General features: G+C 40.5%; 1 protein-coding gene across 2 annotated transcripts; it reads right to left on the bottom strand.

The window, feature by feature from the left end:
- Window positions 1-2,127: 2,127 nt before the first annotated feature.
- LOC128745184 (uncharacterized) lies at window positions 2,128-13,197 on the bottom strand. Of its 2 annotated transcripts, none has more exons than XM_053842201.1 (4): window positions 13,139-13,197; window positions 3,559-3,675; window positions 3,303-3,490; window positions 2,128-3,016 (listed from the first exon to the last, which is right to left on the bottom strand). In XM_053842201.1, exons 2-4 carry the CDS (start codon window positions 3,647-3,649, stop codon window positions 3,011-3,013), a joined length of 285 nt encoding a protein of 94 aa, XP_053698176.1. In that variant the 5' UTR covers window positions 3,650-3,675; window positions 13,139-13,197; the 3' UTR covers window positions 2,128-3,010. The 2 variants fall into 2 exon arrangements, with proteins under 2 accessions (XP_053698176.1, XP_053698177.1); XM_053842202.1 differs by having other exon boundaries at window positions 3,309-3,490.
- Between the last annotated feature and the right edge of the window lie 82 nt (window positions 13,198-13,279).

The following is a 13,279-nucleotide window of genomic DNA, read 5'->3' as shown; positions in this document are numbered from 1 at the left end:
CTTCTTCTTGTCAACGTGACCCTTTCGGGCTATCGCCTACTGATGACAAGTTCTCTAGACAACCCCGCAATTCTTTGATTGGTACGGGCCATTGTCAGGCTTAAGCTCAAGTAAGACCAGTCTACGTCTTTCGTATCACTGTACCTAGTAAAAGTTCGCCGCGTTCAAAATCCGCAAATACGTGTTAGTTTTAGATGGCTCCCAAGATATTTCAGACCGTTTTCTTCTTTTCCGCTTGTTTTTCCTTTTATAACCTGTTTTTCCTTCGCATATCTCTTAAAGCAAACAACATGAAGTGAACAGTTTCTTAGTTTCTCTTCTTATGTAAGTTTTAAGCATGCTTTCTTAGCATACTCACCGATTATCAATGGATTTAGGGGATTTCGTCTCCTGCTGCGCTCCAGAAAAGGAAGCAAAACAGGAAAAATGAAACCAAATGAGAAAAAAGTGAAAGAGTACTAGGATAAACGTGACAAAAACTGAACAAACGATAAAGAAACTGGCATAAAAAAATTAAGGAAAAAAACGAGAAGGAATGGAATGTAAAACGGAATATAAAGAAGGAAAAAGCGGAAAAGAAGGAAACGGCAAAGAAAAAGAGAGAAAATGATGCAATAAAATGGAAAAGCAAAGAAGCAACGAGAACAGAGAAACAGAAAAACGGAACAGAAGAAAAAATGGAGAGAAAGAAATCGGAAAACAAAAGGGATAAGACGGAAAAGAACAACAGAACGAGACAGAAATGGAAAGGTAGAATATAATAACACGAAGAACGGAATAGTCGAAGCGAGACAAAAAATTAAAAAAACGAGATATGACAAATGACAGAAAAGAGGAAAAACGGGACTGGAAACCAGAAAAAATGAAAAAATAGAGACGAAAAGCGGAGCAGAGGAAATCGCAATGCAAACAAAACGCTAGGAAAAGAGATAGATGAAATAAGTGGCAGTAAAAAGGAAAATTCGCGATAAAAAAGGGGAAATCGGGCAAGGAAATATGAAACATAAGAGAAATTAAAAGCGAAATGACGAATAAAAAATAGAAAAGGAGAAAGCTGCCATAAAAAAAGCTGCGAGAAAGTGGGACAGAAAAAAGTAAAGAAAAATAGGAAAATCGAACTAGAGGAAAAGCTACAACGGAATGGAAAATGACAATAAAACAAAAGATAAAAACGGAAAACATGAATGGAAAGGAAAGAAACAAAGAATAAACGTGACAGAAGACAGAAAAATTAAACTCAAAAAAGGAAAACGGAACAGACGAAGATGGAAAACAAGGAGGAAAGAAGACAAAAAGCTAGAACAGGACGAAAAAAGGGGAAAAAAGAAGAGAAAAGACGGAAAACAGGGTAAAACAGGTCTGAAAATAGGTAAAAATGGGACAGGCAAGAAGAAACGAGGAAAAACGTAACAATGAAATGGGAACCGCGGTACAAGAAAAAGAAAAAAGAGACAAAGAGGAAAACGGAATGAATGTGAGTGCAATAAGATGAAACGTGAAAGAATAGGACGATTTTTTTTTCAATTTCTGTTTTGTCCGCTTCTATGTTTAGATGTTTGTTCCTTCCTTTTTTTACTTTTTTTCCTACTCCAGTCTAATTAACTATACGTTTAAGTCCAATTTGAAATTCAATTTTAAGTTCAATTTCCAGTTCAATATGAAGTGAAGCTTCAAGCCAATTTCAAGTCTAATTTAATGGTAGATGTCAAGTCCAATTTCAACTTTAAGTTTTAGTACAATCGCAAGTCTAATTTCAACTTTGGTTTTAAATCTAATTAAACCCAAAAGCCCGGAGTTTTGAAACTAATTGGTTGACATTTTGTAATAACCAATAATAGAGTCGTCAGCCTAGGATTGCTCTGTTTTTCCAGGCCAAAACCTTTTTCGAGTTCCCCACCTTTTGTTCATATCTGGGCACACTAGTGCTTGTGACGTAACAAGCTTCCTAAGCACTTTTGTAATAAATACAAACAAAAATCGTAAACTAGAGGTATGCCTATGCCTGTTAGTCTTTGCTATGCGATTATAGAACGTATGGGGGGGGGGGGGGTCAAGCAGGGCATCTTCACCAACCATCAAGGAGTCATCGCAAGGAGAAGTCGAACGGTGTGTTTTTTTTGCCGTTTTTGGGTCTTTTTATTAAACTCGTTTCTTTTTGTTGTTGTTACAGTTACAGCCTTGATTACAAATAAAACACTAATAGTACACGTAAAATAAATGAAAAGAAAAATAGAGGTTCTTATATATCTTCCACTTCTGCTTTTGTATGTGTGTGTTTCTTTTTTTTGTTGCTAATTAAACTCTGTTTACAATTTCTCTGAGAGCTACCTTAACTTAGATTGATTAGTTAATGTGATTTTATTACATAATTCACTACTGCGCGTCTTCCTGGTAAGTTGTTACGTTGTCTTCTATATCATAAATTCTTCAGGTGTTGTTGTCGCCATAAAAATTTTGTTGTTGTTCTTGGAGAGGAGCTACCACGTTTGCTGTCATGATTTTCTCAATTGTTCCAGTTGTTGTCGTTGTTCTTTTTTTTTGATACATGTTTTTATCACTTTGGTGGAGTCTCTAGCCGATGTTGTTGTTGTCGTGTGAGTAAGTGTTTTATTGTTTTCGATTTCTTCTTGTTCAGAACAGTTGATCGATTGATGGATTGAACATGTCAAACGTTTTCTTCGAAAATCGCTTCACGATAATGATAATAGTAATATTAGTCGAATGTAATATATGTACATTATGCACGTAGAAAAATAGTAAAAGAGAGATAAAACCGCGTCTGAAAGTCCTACAATTTGGTTGTGCAGTTTTGTTCTGCTTTTGTCGTTGACATTATCAATTGTTGATGTTGTGGTTGTTTTCTTTGTTGAGGGAGGTCGCCAAATAAAGTCATTGGTAAGTTCGAAAACTTTCGAAATAGTCTGATGTCGCATAGATCAATGGTTCGGATCCGGAGCCGCTAACGGGTCGGTGTTCAAGCCACGCACGTACCAACGAATTCGCATCCGTCTTAGCGCTGTGAATGATAGATAAAAAATGGCATTCGTAACGGACGCGAGTGAAGCACACGGTACGGTTTTATGATCACGAAATGAACGAAATGAAGGGCGTCAATCATCTAAAAGCGTGTAAAAATATCTACTCCTAGGAGCTATCTACGTTTTCGACAAAGCTGAACACCCACAAAAAAATTAACGCTGTCATCAGCGACCTTGAGAGTTCAACCTTTGCCGGGGTTATAAGGAGTGATGTCTGTGAGGGCGGGTGTGTGTGCGTGCTGGTGTTAGTGATACGACACTTACACTTACGGCAAAGTCGCGTGCGTTGATCTTCCTCGGGGTGACACCGTAGGTATCCTTGCTGACCGGGTTGTAGTGGTAGCCGGGGGCGCGGATGCGTTCGACAGCGTACTTCGAATCGGAGTAGATGCTGGAGGTCTCGATCGTGGAGCTGTAGTTGCGCTTCTCCTTGGCGACGATATCCTGGGATCCTGAGAATGACGAAAGGTCAGACCTCAAGTTGAAATGAGGTTGTAATTTGAATGGAGATCGGACTTACCCTTCAGGGATTTTAGGTAGGTGTTGAAGAAACGAGCCTTCTTGCTGATTGGCTCGTAGCTACCGATCATTTCTAGGTGTGGCTTGAACATTTTCGTTTGGATTTAGCGGTTCGTGGCTGTGGTTAAAACAAACTTAATTATTTCTGTTATCAAATAGATTTTTTCAACTCAGTGGGATGCTTTTCGTTTAAATTGTGATGACCAGAGGACCCATTCAGCGGTGCTTCTATCACTACAGACGGAGACGACACAAACTTCAAAGTTAATTACTATAGAGCGACCGAAAAGTTATTAAAAACATTGCAAAAGTGGTAAGCAACTGTGTTGTGGTTGTTATGCAATCGAGCAAGACTGGTAGAATCCACCCAAAGTCGCATGACGACGGCCGAGGAATGGGAGAGTAAAAGACACGCGCGCGTTGCATAAAATAAACGTACTTTGCATCTCTCTAGGAAAGAAAAGATTCCCGCAGAGGGAGCAGGACAAGCGGCAAGCACTGCTGGGCGCCCAACACATTTTCGCATAATTTTAAAAATAGTTCACATCGCGATGCGTTGCGGGCAGCGCGGTCGGAAGAACCGTAAGTGGTTGTGCAATGTGAACAATTTTTGGCAAGAATACGGCAACCAATCGGATGTGGATTTCACGTCAGTTAAGAAGACCAGCCCCTGTGGTTTACTGCAGTGCCATCTAACCGAGCCGGCATCTGGCAGGGTTAAAAGTCATATTTTGATGTGATGGGGATCTAAAAAATAAACAAATGACATTCCATTCGGATGCAGAGTTCGCTACGGAAACCGACCAACATTCCAGACTGTTTATGCTTTTTTGAGTGCCCGATTGCCAACAGTCGCACATCGTTAGTGAGTCGCCACCAACTGTGATGAATAGAAGGTTAAGCCGCGGTACTAGGAAGCTGTATTTTATGAGCTGACTCTGGTGGGGGGTTGCTAGGCTGCACTGTACCGCGAAACCGAAAATATTCTGCGACACCACGCGGCACACGGGAAAAACTTAAAATGTGCCGAAATGGGTTCGAAAGAAGGTTCGGGCGCGCGGACAGGAAAAACTGCAAGTGAAATTATTTTAACGAGCGTAAATTAAGTACAGTGCAGAGTGCCACAGCCCGTAAAAGGGCTAGCGGCTGTGATTTATTGGACAGGTAAAAAATTTCATCTCTCTGCTTCATAAATAAAAAAGAAAGTTCAAAATTGCGGAGTGCAGTGCAGTGATGCTGTTAATTATTTGTGGGGTTGACTTTTGTATGAATTATTTTCATGAAGGTTGCAATAATTTTTATGTGTGCTAATTGTTGTATATATTTAATTTATTGCTCTTTTAACACCTTTTGTATGAGATCGACTATTGAAAGAATCAACATCATCCTATCACCATAAATATAAGCACCATATTCAACGTCTGTAACGAAAACCAGGTTCCTGACAGGACGCCATATTGTTGTGGTAAGAACCGTAGCTCGCTCGTTATACGCTTTGTATAAAGCTGCAACTAATACATGTGCCGCCTAAACTACAGCTGCCTGCTGCGAGCACCTCATGAATACGCTGTCATCCGGGACAGGATTTGTTTTGGGCCCGAAAGAGAAGGGGCGCAGAGCTTGCGTTGTAAACATCGTAAAAACTTTCGTGGTTAGAGCCCCAGCGCCGCAATTGACAGTGGCAAATTAGTATCACTGACGAACTAACATGACACATAGTAGAAAATCCTTTAGGACGATGCTGCCTGCACATTTCGCTTGCACGTTGGCACCCTCTCTTGAGCATGTTGTGAAGTAACATATATTTGTAGGGTTTTTACATTTGTACGGTTTTGTACAGCAAACTCGAAGCAACACTCGAGCGCCGTGGAATGGCCATGTTGCAAAACATGCTTTTTGGTGAAATGAGCGATTTTTTTGCATGGACGATGGAATTAACGCGAGCGTCTCGTCCGTCTGGCTGTGTTAGTATATAAATGTAGGCGACGACTTAAACAAATCCCATGATTGCATCCAAGACAAGCGTCAGTAACGTAGCTGCATCTTATGAAGTTACATAGCGTTGCATAGGCTAGAGTTACCTCTGTTTTAATGTACCTAGATTATCACATCAAAACAGATAGAATTATAGAAATTAGGATGGGAACCTCGGATTCGCACTCAATTAGACGCGGGCTACCCCCAGTACGTTGCCTCCCAGTTGGCTTCGAGGTATGACGCTAGCCTAATAAGTCAGTTGTCGCATGTTCGAACCCCGACTGGGGGAGGCTGTTAGAGTAAATAGGATCGTAGCAATTGCCCCTGCAATTATCCTGCACTCTAACAGCTGGCTGACTTCGCATAAACACTGTCGTCGACTGTCGTATAAACACAGAAGGTCAAGTTTCGATAACGGAATGTAGCACCTAGGCTTTGCTTTGCTTTACCCCTAGTACATAATAATGGATTTATGGCAGGCTCAGATTTATCAACTCTTCGTGAGAACCACCCTATTAGATTTTTGGAGTGATGTCCTGCCTTCAAGTAAGACGTAGTTATGGTATCCTGGTAATGGTAAGTGGTATTTATACCATATTAGGGTATTTGCCTGGAATATGTAATGAGTGTTGATTACACGTTATTTAAGCAGTTGTCGGCAGCATGAACTGAGGCAGAGGGAAGGCATTGGAGTTGGTTGACAACTAGCCGCGTAAATAAGGTCGGTGATTTAGTCGTGCAGATGGCGAATTACTAGATTACACATTGGCGATCCATTGCCAAATTGAACCTTCAAGGTGAATTTTTAAATGAAAACATAAACATATATTTTAGCACAATATATTGGCCATTCGGGTGGCGTTCCGAATGGAAGTAGAGATTTGCTTTGGCTGACGTTTGTTTTGCGAAGTTGTGCGTACTAAGTTTTGTTAGGTAGCACTTGTTAGAATTCCACAGCCGCCCAGTTAGCTTCGATCTAACTTTCAAAACTCATTCGGTATCGGGTCGCTTGCAGCGTTAAACTCATGTGCGCCATGGTAGAACCATGTATGCCGTCGTGTAAAATTAGAGTGCGTTACACAGATTAATCGAGGAACAGCTGGAAATGCATCATTTGACGTTTTTCCTGGTAATGTAGAAATTCAAGGAAACCCAGACCTCCCAATTGCGGTCAGCTAGTGGCAGAAAATCGAATACAGCTGACCTGGTGAAGGCCAGGGTGAAGTTGTTCAGTCTGTTCAAGCGTCGATGGAAACTTTCGATTCGCGCTGCGACGATGTTGGATGGATGTTCTCATCTGGTTTGTCCAAGGCTTCGGAAGGCACCGAACCGGAATGACAAACAAAACACGGTGGCCAATACCCGTGCCAGGAATCTGAACTGAGATTAGTTGACGGAGCCGCAAAGCGAGTTGCCAAGACAGGAGTTTTACGTGGCCATATCACGGTTAGCCGTTCCGGATGAGGGCAAGGAAGAAGAAGGTGGACAAATTCGCTAGAAAAATCTTGGTTTGGCAGGCCATCTTGTGGATGCAGCAAAATGAGCCAACCGTACATCACTTCGTAAAACACCTAAGGTTTTGGATAACAAACTGGCATTGATAAAACAATGGAAAAAACTATTAAAAGAAGTCGGTCCCAACATTACCTAAAACTTTGGAAGTGGCGTCAAGGGCACCATTCGGTTATTGTTTATTCCCTAACCTTTGAATTAAAAGAAGTCGGTCCTAACATTACCTAAAACTTTGGAAGTGGCGTCAAGGGCACCATTCGGTTATTGTTTATTCCCTAACCTTTGAGGGGTGAATTGGGCAAAATGGATTCTTGCCTTTCGCACATTATGGAGTGGATAGGATTTGATTCTTCTGACGTTTTGACAAAATTTGGAAGCTATTTGAGTTCATTTCACGGACAACAATCAAGTTTATCTACCGTTCAATTAGCTTCTATTGTGATTTTTGAAGATAATAGAACAAAATGGCCACCTTTCCGAGGTCTGCACAAGATGGGAACATCACATTAACATAGAAATAGATATGTCGCCCAGTTAACTTGGAGGTACGATGCTGGTATAGCAATCCCGTCGTCGTATGTTCAAATCTCGGCTGGGTGGTGCTACAAGAGGTAGTAGAATCATTGCACTAGCCCCGTAAACGACCTGTACTCTAACAACCGGCTGCCACGTCTGTTGATAAAGAAGGGTTAAGCTCTGAAGACGTTGATACCTAATACTATGCTTAGTTATATTATGGATTTTAGGCTTTACAGTCAGTTTTATATCGATGACGGCTTTTTTATACTGCCTGACGTTTCGGCTACAGAAAACAAAAAGTAATGAAAAAACTGTATCCCAGTGTACCGCTAGCCCTCACGGGTAGCTGGCTGCTCACGAATTGTTTGCCTCGTGAGTGGTTATGCAGAAAGACGCTACGAGACTGTGCGTTTGCGAGTGTGTAGGTAGTAAAATGTCTGCACACAGCAACGCCGGCTGTTTTTGGTTTGTTCTCGAAGCGCCATTTTGAGAATTTGCGTGGAGCGACAAATTGGCTAGTGCCGGTTCTGCTCAATGGTAAATAAAATTTCGTCAGAATTGATACAATCGTTGGAAAGTTATCGAAGATGGCACGCGACAGACGTGAAAACATCTGCCGAAAACCCAACGTGATCACAGGACGAATGATCGCCAAGGCAAAAATAAAATCAGTCCTGAATGTTTCGTACATATAAACGAGTGTTCGTACGAATCATTGTATTCTAAAAAATGCTTCGTGCATTATGCGAATGTTATGAAAGCTCATGATAAAAATAGTATAATGCCGACACCTATCGGAAAATAGCAGCGACATCACTTTTTTCTCTGAAAGAAAAGCGGACATGATCGGGAATCGAAGAACAGCCGACGACAGAAGCCGCAAAGCATCAAATGGGTTATGGTGCCAAATGTGCTACGAATTTTGGGCTGACAAAATGGGGAAACTGATACAATCATGAAAAAAAATTTCGAAATTTGTTTTTCAAAATTCATGACTTAAAACCTTGCAATATCGAAGACTTCTACTAAAAATTAAATTTTAACCCTCAATTGGCCAACCGAAAACTAAATGAACCGGGCACAGTACACTGGTCCAGAACCTTTTTTGGTGCGCATTAGCTTTGGGCGGGAAAACTTGGTTTTAGGTTTATCGAACCTTTGGAAGAGTTTCTTAAAATTAAAAGTTCTATCGTCCAGCGGAATTCAAATTTTTATTAATCCCCCCAAAAATGCAATAAACAATTTATTTTTCTTTAGTTTCATTATAACACATTGATGTGTTCTGCAGTTTTACAGCATATTATTACAAGAAATTTTGCTGAAGATAGTAAGCTTCTATTTCTTCAGCAAAGATAGAAAAATCCTATTTCTCATAAATGAAAAATCGTTAAAATCAGTTTTTCTAATTTAGCTATTTTTGTAGTTGTTGTATGACTTTTTAATGTTTTACAAAGTTGCATAAATAGTAAAAATACACAACATTGCTGAAAATAGTATACCTCTAGCTTTGCTTATTTAGGAAATATAGAACTTTTACTAGAAAAATACCCTAATTTTGACCTCGAATTACTCGCAAGAAGGCATAATTTTATTCAAAACTCTCCCCAGAGAATCAAAATAGTTTCAAGCAGGCTGAAATTTTTTATAAATTATGTTTAAAAGCACAAAAGTTTAACAAAATTTATAGACTTACAAAATCGGGATAAAAAGCTGATAAAATCGGGGGTAGACAAAATCTGGAACTGACAAAATCGGAACATTACTGTATTCTACTTTCCTACTGTTATATGTCCATTAAGGGGGCATAGTACTTTTTGAATTTAAAAAAATCGAAATTTTTTTTATTGATTATTTCGAAAGATTAACATTTTGATCATATGTGTTTTAAGTCATTTCGATGAATTCCAAAAATTGACAAAGTTACAGCTATTTGTACCGCGCATGTCTAGAGCGATTACACAGCGAATAAAAACTTCAACGTCGTTTTTCTCGAAACCAGGTTTTGAAAGTCGGTACCATAAATATCTCAAGAACGGCTGAAGCAATTCTCATGATTCTTTTTTTGTTTCAAAGCTAACAAAATTATCTAGTGTTTGACCCATCTTTTTTTCGATATTACAATTTTTGTATTTTTTAGAAATGTTTAAAGTCAATTTTTTCGGCAAAAAACCTTACTTTTATGTTTGAATGTCCGCCATTTTGTTATGCGTTCGAATTTAAAAAAAAGGATGGGTCAAACACGAGATAATTTAATATCCTTTCATGTCGTTTTGGAATTTTTCAATTCGGATAAGCCCCCCAGCGCCAATCCATGGTACCGCAAATCATGTTTTTTTCGAATGATCATGTTCAAGGAGCCGTAGGGGAGAGGGGAAGAGGTTCATATATACAAACAAAACTGCAAATATTAGTATAAAGTGCAATATTTAGCAAGCAATAAACCAGAATCGATTCGCTTTTCGCGTTATCGAGAAAAAAATATTTGAAATTTGGCAAAAAATATGGTGTAAAAAGTACTATGCCCCCTTAAAGGGTGTTCCACATCAAATTGCATCACGGAAAAAACGCTGTAAAAAATTACCCATTCGGTATCTTTTCTTGAAAATTTGAGTAAAAGTAGTTTAGATTGTATTTTTAACACTCTGTTTTTATCGCTTGGCATTTTTTCAAAAATTGGAAAAAATGGCGTCACCCGAAAAGCAACGTCGCAAATTGATTTTGCGCAAGCACCTAGAAAATCCTGCACTCTCTCATCGGGATATCGGAAAACAACTCGGAATCGTGCTGCCAACGGTGAGTCGTGTTAACGAAACTGGGAGCATCGAACGGAAGGAGAAATGCTTCGGTCAGGAATGTGGCCAAAAAGTTGAATCTGTCCAAGTCTTTCGTTCAGAGATCCAAGGACCGGGAGGGACTGCATACGTACAAAGTGCAGAAGACGCCAAATTGTGATAAAAGGCAAAATACGGTGAGAAAGGGTCCGACAAATGTACAACTATATGCGGATGAAGCATGTTTGTCTCATCATGGATGATGAGACTTACGTCAAGGCGAACTTCCGGCAGCATACAGGGCTACTGTTCTCCACCGCCCAACACAAATTTGAAGTTTCGGCGGAAGTAAGGAAGAGAAGCAGAAACTTTCAAAGTTTACTAAGCAATACATGATTAAGCATGCGCATGTGGCAAACGGAGTGCACCATTCGTAACTACCGGGACTGTAAACGGGCAGATCTATTTTCAGGAGTGTCCACAGAAGCGTCTGTTTCCTCTGTTGAAGCAACACGAGGGCCCTACGATGTTCTGGCTGAATCAAGCTTCGTGCCACTATTCAAAGGATGTCCTGTAGTGGTACGAAGCCAACGGAGTCATTTTCGTACCTAAGAACATGAGCCCCCCAGCGCACCTGAACTAAGACCCATCGAAAAATACTGAGCAATTATGAAGTACCCTAAGCAGGTCAAATCTGAGGAAGATATGAAGGAAGAATGGATTTCCGTACAGAAGAAGCTGCAGCCAGCTGTTGTACAGAAACTTATGAGTAGAGTTAACCGTAAGGTGCGAGCATACCGTTATGGTATTGAAGTTGAATGAAATAAATATGCCAAAAGGTTACTAATGGGTTATATTTTATTGTCTGAACGTTTGAAAAGAATCGATCAACTAGGTAATTTTCCACAGCATTCTTTCCGCAATTCAATTTGATGTGGAACACCCTCTATTCTCAGAATATGTTGCGAACTTACTGCTTATAACAATCACCATCGATAATAAACATGCGGGAGAACTGGCAGCATGACTGAGGAATCATCATTGCCGAGAGGACCGAAATCTATACTCTCCCAAAAGGGAATGTTAAATTATATTCTCGAACCATTGGTTTCGATTTGGAACTTCGCAAATAGCATGTTTATTGCAATAAATAATCGAGGGATGGTATCTCTTTGCATTCTGTAGTAAAAAGCTCAAAACAACATTGTAATAAATAAAAATACACATTATCATGTTGAAACAATTAGGTCGAGGTGGCGGCTAACAGTTTTTAGTCCGGGCTGTAAATAACTCTAGCTTCGAAAAACTGTTTAAATTTTAATGAACATGCATGCGTGAAGCACACTTAACTGCATTAACATGACCATAACTGGGCTAATAAAAAGCTTTCTTCAAATGTCCACATGCGAATAATTACCGCAGCAGACTAACATAACATTTACGCTCCGCCAAAGACAGCATGAAAATGCTAATTAACGCAGCGCCTCCATCACTTCCCACCGCTCGCTCTCAGTTGTCTGACCGCCGCTAGGCTTTATACCACGTCTGCTAACGACGGAGTTTAGCGCCGAGGGAAGTATTTTTACGTCATCCCATGTGCCACAGACACACATACACGCAAGAACAGTGACAGTTTGAACAAAATTTTAAAAATATCAAACGAACAGATTTCGGGAGATAAAAAGGCAGAAAAAGTGCAAACATCGCAGTATCACCTAGAGCAAGTTGGTACAAATATCCTAATGAGTCCGTCCGCTAGCAGCGAGAAGCGAGAGACCGCAAAACGCGCATATTTTCTCGCTTTTTTCTTTCATACACTTTATCCCTCCCCATCAAGACCAGTCAGCGAGCGCAGCATCCGACGGGTTTAAATAGATCATGGTTCTTCACCTCGAAGTCGAAAACCACTGCAAAATGCGTACGTCTAATAAAATACACAAAAAGCGGAGCAAAATGAAAAACCACCAAAGTGCTGCCTCGCCGCTCGCTTCGAAAAGCGCTTGTTCTTGATGGGTGCGCTCTATTTTTAGCCCTCAACAACCGCAGCATAGCGCTGGCAATATCCGGGCTCTCCGCGCGAACGTCTGGATGGCTTTCCGAATATTAATCAATCCGAAGCGCAAAACCAGACCCTGCGGTCTGTCTATCACAGCACAGGTCACAGGGGAAAAAAATTCTCCCGATTAATTCGAATCCATTGCACAAATACACTCCGGGCAACGGATCGAAAAATCGGTCAGTTGTCACTCTTCACCGCATGTAAAACTTTCACCCGTTCTCCATTTTATTCTGCGTTTTTAATTGAGTTTGACCACCTCCGGTGGCCACCAGTTCCGCATATGGATTAAAAATAAAAATTAATTCTCACCACTCGATAAATCCGGAAATAAATCAATTTCCACAAATGTTTCACCATTTAATTTGCAGTTTCATCAAATTACGAAATCAAATTCCAATTTGTAAAACGGAATTAACTTCGCAATCAAATATTTAAATGGTATCCTACGGAGAGAAGGCGGAAAGTCCATTTTCCGAACCTGCACTATGCACCAGAGAAGAGGGAAGCTTTCGCCGAAGCACCACCCACGCTTCCACCAACACCATTTTCATCACTAACCGGATCATTTCCAGGCGTGGGTGGGGCGATCAACATCAAAGCAAGCATAGACCGTGTTTCTTCACCGCGGTCAGGCCAGGCGTAACCAAACGAAAAGCATCCTCACTGTATTTTTTTTTTCTGCTCATTTCCACCGATTCCGAACGGCCTGGCGGCTCAAAGCTTAAACCATTTTCACTACGTACCGGGTCCTCAGCGAAACTCAACTGTTCTTTTTGCAAGATATCTCAAGACTGATTAGAATGATACTGGTGAGGCACTAAAAACCCCTGTCCTAGCCGGCTGTGGTTTGCTAGCTTCGATACTGCTTGGGCCGCTGTATGAGT

Source organism: Sabethes cyaneus, chromosome 1, assembly GCF_943734655.1.
Source record: "Sabethes cyaneus chromosome 1, idSabCyanKW18_F2, whole genome shotgun sequence".
Classification (NCBI taxonomy): Eukaryota; Metazoa; Arthropoda; class Insecta; order Diptera; family Culicidae; genus Sabethes; species Sabethes cyaneus.
The sequence above is the reverse complement of the archived record's forward strand: the minus strand, read 5'-3'. Positions and strand labels throughout refer to the sequence as shown.